The sequence below is a fragment of the Desmodus rotundus genome, chromosome 8, assembly GCF_022682495.2.
Source record: "Desmodus rotundus isolate HL8 chromosome 8, HLdesRot8A.1, whole genome shotgun sequence".
NCBI lineage: Eukaryota > Metazoa > Chordata > Mammalia > Chiroptera > Phyllostomidae > Desmodus > Desmodus rotundus.
The window spans coordinates 78,946,949-78,960,652 of record NC_071394.1 but is presented as its reverse complement, the minus strand read 5'-3'; the positions used below and the strand labels follow the sequence as shown (position 1 = coordinate 78,960,652).

General features: G+C 43.4%; 1 protein-coding gene across 1 annotated transcript in view; it reads right to left on the bottom strand.

Moving 5' to 3' along the window:
- The window catches only part of ADAMTS9 (ADAM metallopeptidase with thrombospondin type 1 motif 9), a 164,678-nt gene that overhangs the window by 149,721 nt on the left and 1,253 nt on the right, over positions 1–13,704 (bottom strand). Inside the window, exons 2-3 of the mRNA XM_053929461.1 lie at positions 13,116–13,519; positions 7,931–8,093 (exon numbers count right to left, since the gene is read on the bottom strand). Coding sequence (XP_053785436.1) covers positions 7,931–8,093; positions 13,116–13,519 — 567 coding nt within the window. The remainder of the gene's footprint in view (positions 1–7,930; positions 8,094–13,115; positions 13,520–13,704) is intronic.

Genomic DNA, 13,704 nt, shown 5'->3' with positions numbered 1-13,704 from the left:
GGGCTATCAAGGTTCTCCAGACAATGCGTCAAGAAGATCACCTAACCACACTGCCTTTTGTGCTCAGTGAAATTACTCTGGTAAGTGGCTCTTCCCGTGGCTTCATGGCTGCATTCTTGATACCTGCTCTGGGTTTGGGGGCTGGCTCTGCTCTTCCAAATTGTTGCAGATGCAGCCTGACCTTATAAAGGTGAATCAAAGAGTGACAGAAGTAGAAAGGAAAAAGGGGCCATGGGAGCAAAACTAAAACTGAAACAGCAGCAGTTTTAACAACAATGACGACAAGTGAAGTAACTTCAAAGACATAACCAAGTCAATGTGTGGACCTTGTTTAGATCACAGTCTAAGCAAAAGGACTATAAAAAGGCATTTTGGGGACAGTTAGAAAATTTTTAATTAGGTACTCTTTATGTGATTAAGGAGAAATTGATGCTGATTTTGATCACCATCATAAATATTGTTACAGTTTTATAAGAAAATATCTTCATTTTCTGGACAGGTATGTTAGAGTATTTAGAGGAGATGTCATGATACCTGAGTGTAATTTAAAGTTCTCTAGCAAAAAGGAAAATTAAGCAGCAAATGTGGAAAATTCTTTGTCATTGTTAAATGTAGGTGGCATGTTTATTTTACCATTGCCTCTAATTTTTAAAATGCTTTTAAAAAAAACAAGATAAAGTAAAACAAAACAAAAAACCTCAATGAAGAAATAAGAACAAATGAAAGACGAAACTATTCCTGTAGTAGAAGTTTCTTTTTTACTATCCTTTAATCACTTTGTTGGAATGTTGCACTATAGATTTCAATGTTAAAAAAGCAATGTTTTTACATAAATGCCACAAAGAAGATAAAGCTGAAAAAATAAGCTCAAGAATTCAGTTACTTAAAACAGTAATTTTCTAATAATTTACCAAGAATTTTAGAGGTCATTGCTTATACTTGACTTTATTAATCATAAACTCCTTGAGAAATATAAAACAGAAAAAGAGGTATAGAGACTGATGAGGAACAAAAAGGGGTAAATGAAATGAAATTAAGTCAAAACAATAAACCCCAAACAGCAGGAACTATCTTTAAAGGTCAAATCAGTCCTGGTTCACTGATCTCTCCGGGTTCAGTTTTCTCATTTGTAAAATGGGAGTACCTGGAGCCTCTTCCTCCCAGTGAGCTCTTCCAGGAGTAAATGCAATAACCCACAGGGAGCTTGCACATTTCCCAGCGCATGGCTCCTCACATGTGGTTGTCCTTGTGTTCACAGGCTGAAAGGCTGAGGGGAAGGGTCTGAGGATATGAAAGTGTGTGGGAAAATGGAGGCAGGCCGGCTTCTCACTGAAATCACTAATTAGCCAACAACCACTGACCCGCTTGGGCCCAGAAGGACTGTAAGGTCAGCTAAAGCTTCTGTTACTGCCTGGAAGCCTCGAGCTGTCCCAGAATTGTTTACTTAAAGCCCCCTCAGAGGTCTGCTCCTTAGCTCTGTCTCTCACTCCATTCGGGTGCCACTCTCCAGGCAGCTAATCTAATCACCTAATCTATGCTAAATTATTAATGGCTCCAAGAGGTTAATGTGTAACAAGTATTCACTCCAACAGAGGCCTGCTGGAGACACAAGGCTGCAGTGAGTCATTAGCCTTTGGTGGGAATTCCGGGCATAAGGCCGCCCTCCGCAAATCAAATCAAATCAAATTCTAGGAAGATTTGTAAAAAATCCTACCAGAAAAAGTATTTCATATGTGAATACAATCAAATCAGCAAAGCAGTAGGCAAAAATCCCTCTAATAGGACCAGGACAAAAGGGTGTGTTTATGAGCTTTGTGACCTTGGGTAAGTCAACTTCATGGATTTCTGTGGGTCTCTGTTTTCTCAAGTGCAAAGTCAAGGGTGAGGTAACGATTAAAACACACAATCTGTTAAAGCATGTAGGTTAGTGCCTGCCACATAATGCACGCTCAACATATGTTGGCCATCGTATCATTTAGAAATTAGATTAGATGAAAGCAAAAGAGATGTTCTGAAATCTTAAGTAAAAAAGGATTTTTTAGGTGGCAGCTTCTTCCACTTGTGTTTTCTAGGTAATTTGTCCCACAGTGTCGCACATTGGAGTCAGATTTGGGCTCAAGTCAGCCCCACTTCCTACTAGAACAAATTGCTCCTAGGACTTCTTACTAGGACCTTTCTGAGCTGTAATTTTTTCAACTGTAAACTAAGGATGATAATACCTACCCAACAGTGTTGACGAATGGATTACATATGATAATGTATGGAATGTGTACAGCACAGAGATCCCATATGCACATAATATGAGTCCAACAAATGATGACTTTTATTATCATCTTATATTTTTCAGGCTTTATGATCATATCCTTGGGACCCCAACCAAGAAGTGACAGTACATTTTAATGGGGGTGATGGACAGAGTCCCTAGTCACTAATGGAGACTAAACCATGGTGATCCCCAAGGTGAGTCCAATAGGCACAGGCCTAATTTAAATGGATCTAGGGGAACCCTCAGCTTTCATCAGCCCCAGTGTTCCAAAGAAGTAGCTAAAAGCAAGATTTGTATCTGTGTGGTACTGAAACTATCTCATCCTCCCTCCCCCCTCCCCCACCCCCCATAAAAGGAAAGAAGCAAACAATGGGATCTTGGCCTGGCTGTTGGTCCCTGGTGACAAGTGCCATGGGGCTACAAAATAACCACATGCCACTACCCCCATTCCTCTTTAAACTACATTTGGTGATTATGAAAATATTACAGAACCATGGCAAGAATATAAGAATATAAAATATAGAGGTAAAGATTGCCTATGTTCCTGCCAAACAGAAATAATCCTATGAACATTTTCATGCACATTGCTTCAGATATTTTTCTTTACACACATACACCTACACACACTTGATTATTTTTTAAAAATGAGATCACACCATGTACACTGAATCATCACTACCCTCCACTAATATACATATTTCTCTGTTAACATACATCTATGTCATCATTTTTAATGGCTGCATAGGAATCCACCCAATGCACACCTCATAAATTATTGATATATCCCCATACTGATTGATGGGATTAGGTTGTTTCCAGCATTTTTCTATGATAAACAACACTGTATTGAGTATTCTCCCATAAACACCTTTACACAATTGTCCAATTATTTCCTTCGAAGTGGTATTAATGTGTTCTGGCTGGCGTAGCTCAGTGGATTGAGTGTGGGCCTGCAAATCAAAGGGTCACCGGTTTGATTCCCAGTCAGGCACGTGCCTGGGTTGTGGGCCAGGTCCCCAGTAGGGGGCTCATGAGAGGCAACTACACATTGATGTTTCTCTCCCTCTCTTTTTCCTTCCCTTCCTCTTTCTCTAAAAATAAATAAATAAAATCTTAAAAAAAAGAAGTGGCATTAATGGGTCAATCAGTATATAATTCCTAAATGCCTTAAGAAACAATAAACGGCAGGCCTTGCTGAGATGGGAGGGTGAGAGAGGTGTTTCAGTAACAGAAAAACACCGTATTTTATGCCCAGGCAAACAAAATAATCTTTTTTCTGTTGGTCTACTCCCCTGCCTTTCTCTCACTCACCTACCAAGCAGGTCTATCTCACTGATAAGAACAAGTAAATTCCCTTGTGCAAAATTCAGGGTCAAATAGAGAGTGTCTGTGTGATAGAACTTGGGGTTTTATCTGGAAATGCAATGTGATGGGGATGGGCGAAAGTGGCTTACAAAAGCAACAAACTCTCCTGAATTGATCCCATGGGCCTGCCACTTGGCCCCCCTAGTGTGCAGGGCAAGAAGAGGGCTCAATGAACTCTACTGGGGACCCATTGTGTATGGGACCCTGTAGTCACAGCCCTGTGACCATAGGAAAGAGGAAACTCCCCACACCTCATCCTGAATCCTGAGGAACTTACAAACAGGATGAAAATCGCAAATGAATGCAGATACACTCAAGTGGCCGAAGCGCACATTTGCACGCACACACACGTCCAATGCTGGCAAAACGGAGACAGCACAGGAAGGGCAGCCACTGGGCCGAGAGAAACTTTCAAGAAATAAAATCTTCAAACGCTACATTATGTGTAGACAAAGCAAGCAGGCAGAAAGGGCTCTCAGCCTTGCCTCTGGTTAGCAGGGTGACTTTGGCCAAGTCCCATAAGCCCTTTGTGACCATGTTACCAAGAAAGTCCAAGCTCAGTCACAGGAATCTGGTTAGTTTTGAGTTTTGATATTCTGAGTTTTTCTTCCCTTGCAATAGTGTTTTAATTTCTACTTTCATAATCGTTTTTTTAAAATTTGCCATTCAGAGATTGTTTACTGTCTCTAAACACTGTTCTGGGAGCCTTCATTATTTCATACTCACTTAGTCCTGACCATACCCTCGAAAGGTATATGCTCTTCTTCCTCTGTGTTCTAAATGTGCTTGAGGTCACATAATAAACAACTGTCATGAAGATGATTCCTGATTTTATGGTTTTATCCTCACGGCACAGAGGAGTTAATAAATACTTTATGGCTGAATGAGTAAATGCACACATGAATGAGTAAATTAAGTGGTAGGTGTCTTTCTAAACCCATGAAGTCTTTTCACTTTATAAGGTTCTTTCTATACATGTCATTTTAACATGTTATCTCAGAATCTCATCTTGAAAATTAGATATATGTGAAGAATCAGAAATGAGCAAGACTTATGTCCCATCTGTAGGCAGGACTGTAAGAGCTATACTGCCTTGTCCTGGGCAGACTCCCCTGATCCAGCAACTAAAGGGTTACACACAGCTCAGCAGGGGCCCCCAGGGTCTGTTCCAAGGGTTGAGCTATCTTAAATTCTGATGGATCGATATTGAATATATAGGTTATTACTCCTGGAAATAGACAACTTAACATCCCAGGACTTCAGTTGGTTCATTTATACATAATTAGCATGGTGGCCTAGAGCTGACTGCTAAAGTTTCCTCCAGCTCTCAAATAGTCTATCATAGTGTGAGAAAAGATGGCACAGAAAACGATAATGGAGAAATCCAAGTCCAGGGCAAAGCACACAACAAACTATGGACAGTGGTTAGTACCTTAAATCCTACTTTAGCAGGGACTCTTGTTTAGCTGAACTGAATCACTTGGAGCACTTACTAATCCCAGTGATTCTTGCTCCATCTTTTTAGTCTGGTAGAAGGGTTTTGTTTGTTTAAAGAACATGAACAGCAGGTGGGGATTGACTGTGGTGGGGATGGAGGGCAGGCAGGACAGGAGAAAGCAATGGGGGGAAATTGGGACAACTATAATAGAACAAAAATTTAAAAAAGAATATGCATTTGTATGAGGCTCAGAGGGTACTTCTAAAATTTACTCTTGGTTACCAGTCACTGCTCTTGGGGTGCGGGGTGGGAAGACCTGAAGCTGAATGGATAAATGGATTGATATTTACAGAGAGGATGCTTTCCTCTCTGTCCTGAGTGTCTTCTTCACACCCCCCTCACCCTCACCTATTTCACACCTTGTGCAAAGGCTACCTGATTTCAGAGGTTTCCATGGCCTGCTGGTACATCCCTCTAATGGCTACTAGTGAACTGTGTCATGTTTCAAAGTTCTTTCCAGCTATTGTGAGCCTCCTGCATCTGGACTGAGAGAAGGGATGCAGGAGCAGCTGGAGGAGAGAAACCAGAGTAGCAGAGTCCAGCAGGGACCTTTGCAAGAGCAATCAAAGCCACTGGATGAAGGAAGAGCCCATACCACTAGCCATTAACAAACCAAAATCAGAAGGAAAAAGAAAAGTTGGTAGTGGTGATTTGGAATGTGGTACTTAAAGGCCCCAATACCAATAATGACCAGAACCCAAATAAGCTTTTTTGAAAAAGCAAGGCATCTTCTGCTGTCCTCAATCTTCACCTTTCAGATTCTTTTCTTTGTGTTTTTAACAAGTTTTGACAATGACTTGTCCTCAAGCCCCAAAAATCAGCCAAATGTCCATTGACTTGAGTAATTATTTTTTAAAAAAACCCTTGAGGATATTTTGAATGATGTTATTCTCTCTCTCTCTCCTCTCTCTTTCACACACACATGCACACACATGCACACACACCACACCTGCACGAAGAAAACAAATCATGGAACAAGGCAGGCAAACGTGAGTGTTCCTTATGGTGTAGCTGTGAGATTGTAAGTTGTTCATATCTGAAAGCCTCATCTCCTTTACCAGATCCGACGGAGGTAAGAATGCTACCCACCCTACAGGCTGTGATAAGGATTAAGTGAAGTTGTGTGGGTAGAGTGCTTTGCCCAACACCAGCAGAGAATAGTAATAAATGGTAGTTTTTTAAAAATGTTGATTTTCTGCCACTTCAGGGCAGAATAATGTCACAAAGTACCACTGGTCAACAAATTGATCAATGAAAATATCTGAATATCTTTTGAACATATATCAGTAAGTCAGAAAGGGAGGAATCATACATTTCCTTTCTATTATGTGTTACATATATATGTATATATATATTTATTTATACACATGCATAAAATATGCACTTGATAATTCATACTTGGGAAGTAAGAAGCATTCTTACCAGCATGGTCAACAAAATATGATAAATGTCTTCCCATAGAACTTACTACAGCTGGCAGTCTTGGTACCATGCAAGCTGCTGTGACTATTGCTCCTAAGTACACTCACTCATCCTCCCTCTCCCACCCCTTGGCTCTTTAGACAGTCTAACAGGCAGAATATTTCAGTTATAGTCCACCCAGCCCTGGTAGTAAGAACAGGGCATTGGATGGGATGAAGCCAAAAGTCCCAGAGCGCTATGCCCTACGATGCTCCTCCCTATGACTTGACTACTCCAGGTTATAGACAGCCAATGTTCTTCTGTTAAATAATTCTCTTTAGAAATAATAAATCAAGGACGGAATAGGACACTACACTGTCACAGTGGAAGAACCTGACACAGAGATGAGATGAAACAGTGATGGTTTGGGGAGCATTTTAGGAAACTACATATCAGTCTTAAATTTTTATCTTATTTGGAGAGGCCAGAAAGACCCTGAGAAGTTATTTAATCCAGAAAAGCAAGTTTTAAAAATAGAAAATAGGGATAAAGATAAAGTTGTAGAAATGGAAAGTCCAAGAATTAAAAAATATAAATATAGTAACAAATATTCTAAAACAGAGGACCAAATTGAGGGTTGATTTCTAAGCATAAGCTATTACCACAGAGAAAGTAACCAGGCTTCAAGGACAGTGAGGGGTTTTTTCAAAACTGCAGACTGAGTAACATGGATAAGCATACGCTTTAGAGGGTGACCAGAATGACAGACACATCCTTGGCAATGGCCAAACATTGTCAGCATAAAGCCTCAACGAATCTGGCTAGGATGGAAGGAAATCTAGCTGTAGGCATAGACGCATCTGATAGAAACCTGACTCTGCAACCCAGACTTCCACCCTGTATTTCCTGAAGCCACAGAACATGAGCTAACCTGAAGCAGACAGGAAAAAATCCAAGAAACCCATAGAAGTGTTATGAGTTCCATTTGTAAGATTGTTTTGTAACTTTACATGGTAAAAACATAAATAAACAGAAAAAAAGAAACATAAGCAATTGCTAACTGAAGATATGGCTATAATAGCCTAGAACATTACTAAAGCTTAATCATAAAAATTAGCAACTTCAACAAAAGAGGTGACTCTGCCCATAGTGGGCTGGGAGTCACTGCTATCTGAGTTTGAATCCTGGTCTTGACACTTACTAGCTGTGCAACCCTGGACAAGTTGCTAACACTCTTTAGCTTTCATATCAGTACAATGGAGATATACCTACCTCACCTGAATACCAAATAAAACACAATGTATATGGTAGTGCTTTGTAGCATGTGAGAGAGCTACAACTTTGTAGCAACTAACCCATCCCACAGAGGTGGGATCTCTGCTGAAGCAAGAAGCAAATACCTGCGGTGGCACATGCATGCCCTCCTGTGGAGGACTCCCTGTGTGGGGTGCTGCTCCTATAGATAACATGGGGTTTGTTTTGTTCCTCTTCTTTTTCTTGTTCATCAGTGGACAGTAGTGGTTCAATAAAATAATCCCCATCGTCGGACCGGAATGTGCCCAGCTGCAAAGGAGGAGATGAGAGGTTGATTTAACAAACAATGAAACATTTCAAAGTGGAGATGGTGCCATTTTACCCAACCCTTTTGTCATGAGGGCTGCTTAAACCCAAAATGCTGTGACACATTTGGAGAAGCAGTTTATTTTCATTCTCTGCCACACCAGTACCTTATCCTTGAGATTTGATTCTACGCTATTGCACCTGTTATCCACATCTATCTCTAAGACACACTTCTTGGTGCTGAAGTTCTCATCCCATATTTCCTTCTACCAGCTTTTTGAAAGAGAGTGTTTCTCTGTGTGAAGACAGCCTGGAAACTTAAAGATGGGTGTGAGCTCCAAGGGAAAACTTGACCCATGGAAGCCTTATCATGAATTGAGGTTCAGGAAGCACACGTTGACCACAAGGCACTCATGGAGGTGCCACCTGTGACACTAGCACATGAGTCTCTCAGCAGCCCTTCCCTTTGCAATAAGGAGTGATTCAGCACAAGGCTTTGGAGTTCGGCTGCCCTAGTTTCCAGTCCCATCACGACCACTTACCTACCCACCTTGGGCAAGTTCCTTAAATGCTGAGCCTCAGCTTCCTTGTTCATAGATTAGGGATAAAAATACTCACTATAATGGGGTATCCTGCAGATTAAGTGAGATAATGCAAGTAAAGTGCTTAGCAAAGTGACACCTTGTAAGGGTTTAGAACACATTAGTGGCTTTTACTGTTATGGTGTTAGCCTCTGACCACTAGGATACAATTTGTGTTTGTCAATCATCCTAAGCACCTTGAAACAGGTAACCCTTTCTCCTTCCCTTCCCACATACCAGCAAGTTTTGCAAATGATGCATGAGGTCTCAAGGTTGAACCACCCAAACCAAACATTACAAGAGCACAAAAGTTTCCCATGCCATGCAAAGTTTAAAGGGAGAGAAATCAAGCCCTTCTCCTATCCTCCATTGTTCCTTTTCCTGCAATGAAAAAAGAAGAAGACGGAGAAGGAGAAGGAGAAGGAGAAGAAAGAAAAAGAAAAGCAGAGGCCTTTTACCTTCCCCTAGATACAAGGGAAATGACTGTCTTTAAAGATCATTAGCATCATCTGGAAATTTGTTTGAAATTCAAATAATCACGCTCCACCCAAATCTGACCTACTGAATCAAAAATCTTAGAGTAGCGCCCAGGAATCAGAATTTTAATGAGGATTCCATGGAATTCTTATGCGTGATAAAGTTTATGAAGTATTAAGTTAAGACACTGGTTCCCAAACCCAGATAAGTAGCAAAATTGCCTGGGACATTTTCTAAAAATTCAGATTTGGGGCATTGTCTTTTATCTGCAAATGTGGCACTTTCAGGGGTAAGGTCTAGAATCTATATTTTAAAAAAGGTTCCCCACATGATTTATGAGCTGCTGGCTCAATGAGGGGACAGCTCTGGTGTGGTCAGACTAAGCAACAGAGCAGCAGAGCAGAGAAGTGATTTAACAAATTTAACCTCATCCAGGCAGCTCTCTGTTTCAATACACAACTCTGGTATACTCTGAACATGGTGCAGGATACATACTACCATATGTAAAACCTACTAGAGACAGGCTATAAATACTGGGAAGGAAGATGGGAGTTCATCTGGTATGGATCTGGCACCTCTGTTAAAAAGGGAAACTGAGGCCCAGAGGGAGGAAGTGACTTGTCCAAAGGTCCTTTTCGGCAGTACAGAAGCATCTGAATAGTGCCAGTGCTGAATGTAGAACTCAGGTATCCTGACTTTAGTCTGGTGCCTTAACAAAAAAAAACCAAACAAATAAACACAAACAACCCCTGAAATTCTCTTTAGGAATATAGATTCAGTCTCTGAATGGTTAAGAGCATGGGTCAGAAAGGCTGGGTGGGAGCCCCAGTGTTGCCGCTTAGGAGCTGTGAGGCTCTGAGCAAGCATCCAACTCTCAAAGCCTACTGTCCCAATCGGTACAATACAATGAGTTATTTGAGGATTGGGTTGTTAGTATTTTGTATGAGATAATACAGAATGTAAAGTACTCATTGCAGGGCAAAACACATAATAAGAGTTCAATAAATGGTATCCATATAGTGGCAAATTAATTTTATTGTTGATTCACAAATAGCTGCTTGATCAAAGAATAATCCTTTTTTGGTCAAGGCGAACATTTATTCAAGCATAGGGACTATGTACCTACAATATATAAAGCTCCAGTACAGGAGAGAAATGAATTGATGTTGATCCTGCTGCCAAGGAGAAAGGGACAGAATACACAGTACCAAGAACTATAATCCAAAGGCAAGCATACTAAGAACCATAGGAGAAATACAGATAAGTGTCTATGAAGGTGGAGAGGGAGACATAATAGCAGTCTACAGGATCAGGAAGAGGTTTTCTGGACAAGAAGAATTATGCCTTTCTTCTTCGAAAGAAAGGCATAATTTGAGCATGTGAAGCTGGGTGAGATGAGTAAAGAAATCCCAAGGCCCAAAGGCAATAAGGTAGGATTAGGATTGGAGGGAAATTCAGAAAAAGAAGCAAAAGCAGATTGCCTGAAATACAGGACTTGTGGAGGAAGCTTAAGACATCCCCCTAGACATTTGGATGTAAGAGGGGTGAGAAGGTATACACTGTAAATGGTTTGACGTACCAGATGGAGTTTACAGCTGTTCGCTGGGCATTGATGAGCTATGTAGAGTCAGTGAACAGGGTAGTGATGTGATTTTGCACCCCGTCGTCATTAATCTGTTAGTGGCAGAGATAAGAAAGAAAAGACTGGAGGAAAACCAGATGGAAATATTTCTTAGACATGAGTCTTAATGAGACAGCAGGAGAGAAGTAAAGAGGGCTAGAACTGGGTTAGGGTAGCTCGAAAAACGTAACAGACATCTCTGAGATGGAATTCAGGGAAACATACTTTACTGGTGAGGTGTGTGTGGTGGGGAAGGGGGATATTGCATGGCCCACTCTGGAGAGTGAAACATTTTCTGGCACATTTCCTGGGAGGGACAATAGGAACTTCACAATTCTACTGATACAAAAATGGCAAGGGGAAGTCTTGGCGGGCGGGGGGGAGGGGAGATAAATTCCAGAAAGAAGACAAGGGGGCAAGGGTTTGGGGCTAAATTAATCACGGAAGCGTGCATATATTGAAGATGTATGTTAATCGCCCCCACCCCCAAAGAGGGAGATTGCAAATTAAATGCGACATAAATAGGGTTACAGACAGTAGGCATCTTTTCTGATGCCCGGGCCTCAGTTCCCTCACAGTTATCACTCGCCCTTACACGTGCGAGTTACTGGCTAAAATTGCCAATAGAAATTAAGGTCCTGCGCAGTAAAATATTCATTCAACTGCTGGGGCCACTCAGCGGTGTGTGGAGGCGGGGCGGGGGAGGAGTAAAGGCTGTTTACAAACTTGACGTACAGACGCAGCTCTAACCGTTAGGTTCTGAAATTGGGGCTTACAGTCTTGGATTCTACAATCATTGTGATGCTTTTGGTACTGGCGCCTGACTTAGGTCCAACCCGGCTGGCCGTAACCCTTCGAAGAACAGGAGGATTCCTGGGTTCCGGTCCTACCTAGGTCTTGAGGCAGCGATGACTCACCGCAGCACCCCACACCGCCTTCTCCAAACTGCCATATCCATCCACCTCCAAACAGTCTCGACAACGCGCTACGGCTCCAGGCTCTCTGCTGGGGGTTAAAGGGGCTCATCCCATCGCCCGCGTCCTGGCAAGCTAAACCTCCCTGCTTCCAGTTTTTTGGCTTTCCTAGCTCCCCACCCGACCACTCGGTGGAGCGAAGGAGATGGATGCGACATCCAGTCGGGGATCTGCGGCCCCAGGAACAGCAGCACGCAGAGGGGCCAGCCAAAGACCCCGGGTAAGTATCCATGCTCCCACTTTAAAAGGTGGCAGTGGGGAGTGTGGGTGCTTAGGGAGAGACTAACGCATCACCTAGGCGCTGTGCGCTGGGAGAGCTTAAGCGGGAAAGTTTCTGCGTCACACGCGCGTCGCAGCAACGCAAGCCGCTTGAGAAAGTCAAGGACTATGATCACTGGGACCAGAATCTTACTGCGGGCTCTCAGATTTCACGGGGGGGGGGGGGGGGAAGGGCAGATGTCGTGTCGGACCTCTTGGAGGGCAAGTCGGGAGCGGTGGTAAGCAGGGGATCAGGGTACCAGATTGGATCCGCTGCTTAGTTAGTATTTGTTGCCTTGGGAGGTGGCCACCCCGCCCTCTCGCCCTCCCTCTCAAGGGAAATATGTTCTGCAGGCTCCCTCTTCCGATTCTCAGAAAACCCCAATGGGTGATAAAAGTCCCAAAATTCTGTCCGGTCAGCCTCTCCAGGCTCTATCCCACTATATCTACTTCTCCGTGTCACACCGCCAGCAGGGTGCAGAATCAGACTGCGCCACACCCTACTACCAGTTTCCACCCGACTTCAGCAGCCAGAGAGGGCTCCGCCCTCTTCCCCGCCCCTGGACCTCTGGGCCCACCCTTCCGTTCTTGGGACTGGTACTGTTCCCTGTCAATCCTGTTCAACCTCAGGGTTCCTGACGCGTGAAGAAACGCCAGCAGTGTACGCGAGGACTCTAGATTACGCACCGCCCTCCACAACGCACAGAAGGAACTCCCCAGATCCAAGCAGGGGATCCTCAGCCCACACCCCCAGTTCAAGACGCACCAATAAGGACTCGTGTCCTCCCTGCACTCAGCTGCTCCTGGGCCGCTGAGTCTGCCTCAAACTCTCTAAGTTTGTATACCAATTCCAAGCTGCCACCCGGCGTTACGCAAAGCGCAGCTAAGCCGGGTTAGGACCCTAGAAAGATCCCAAAATCCAGAACCCGCTAGAGAGTTCCTCTCAAGTGTGAGCGCAAGCTTTGGGATAGCCACCCAAAGCGCGGGACGCAAACCCGCTTCCAACTCCTATTTAACGGCAGAGCGGAGACTCGCTGTAGTGAGCGAGAGTCTTAGGCTAGAAAGCAATTAAGTCTTTAAAAGTAGGGGAGGGGAGGGGCGCGCGCCCACTCACCATTCCTGAGCAGAGGCTGATGACCGCCGTGTGCTCGGACTTGGTATTGACATGGCCTTTGTAGAAACAATGTTTGAGTTCTGCTTCTTCTTCGGAATAAAACTTGGTCTGGTTCTCCTCGGGCGTCCCGAGGAGGGTGACAGTGAACAGTGGAGCGATAAATCCGGCATGGGCGGTGAGATTAAATAGAAACTGCTGGCCGAAGGCAGAGAGGCGGTAGTGCGCCTGGGAGGAGGTAGAGGAGGAAGAAGAGGAGGAGGCGAAGGCAGGCCAGGGGTCAGAGGCAGAGTTAATGCTCCGTCGCCTTCTTTTGAAGTGCACGTTCGTGGGAAAGGGTTCTCCGAGAGCGTTCACTCGGATGGGAGACACGATTTCGTATTCGCTCAGCGTCTCTAATAATTTCACTGCGAAGAGAAGCAGAGATATATAAGCCAGTAATTCAGTTTTCCAGAAGTTTTAAAATAAAGGTGAGGGCTTTGTCCTATTTTCCAGGGGGGTTTTCCTCCCATTTGAATCAACCCCTTTACCCGCAGTGGATAAATATTTGGTAGGAGTCAGAAAAATGAACAAGTCAAAATATACAAGGTAA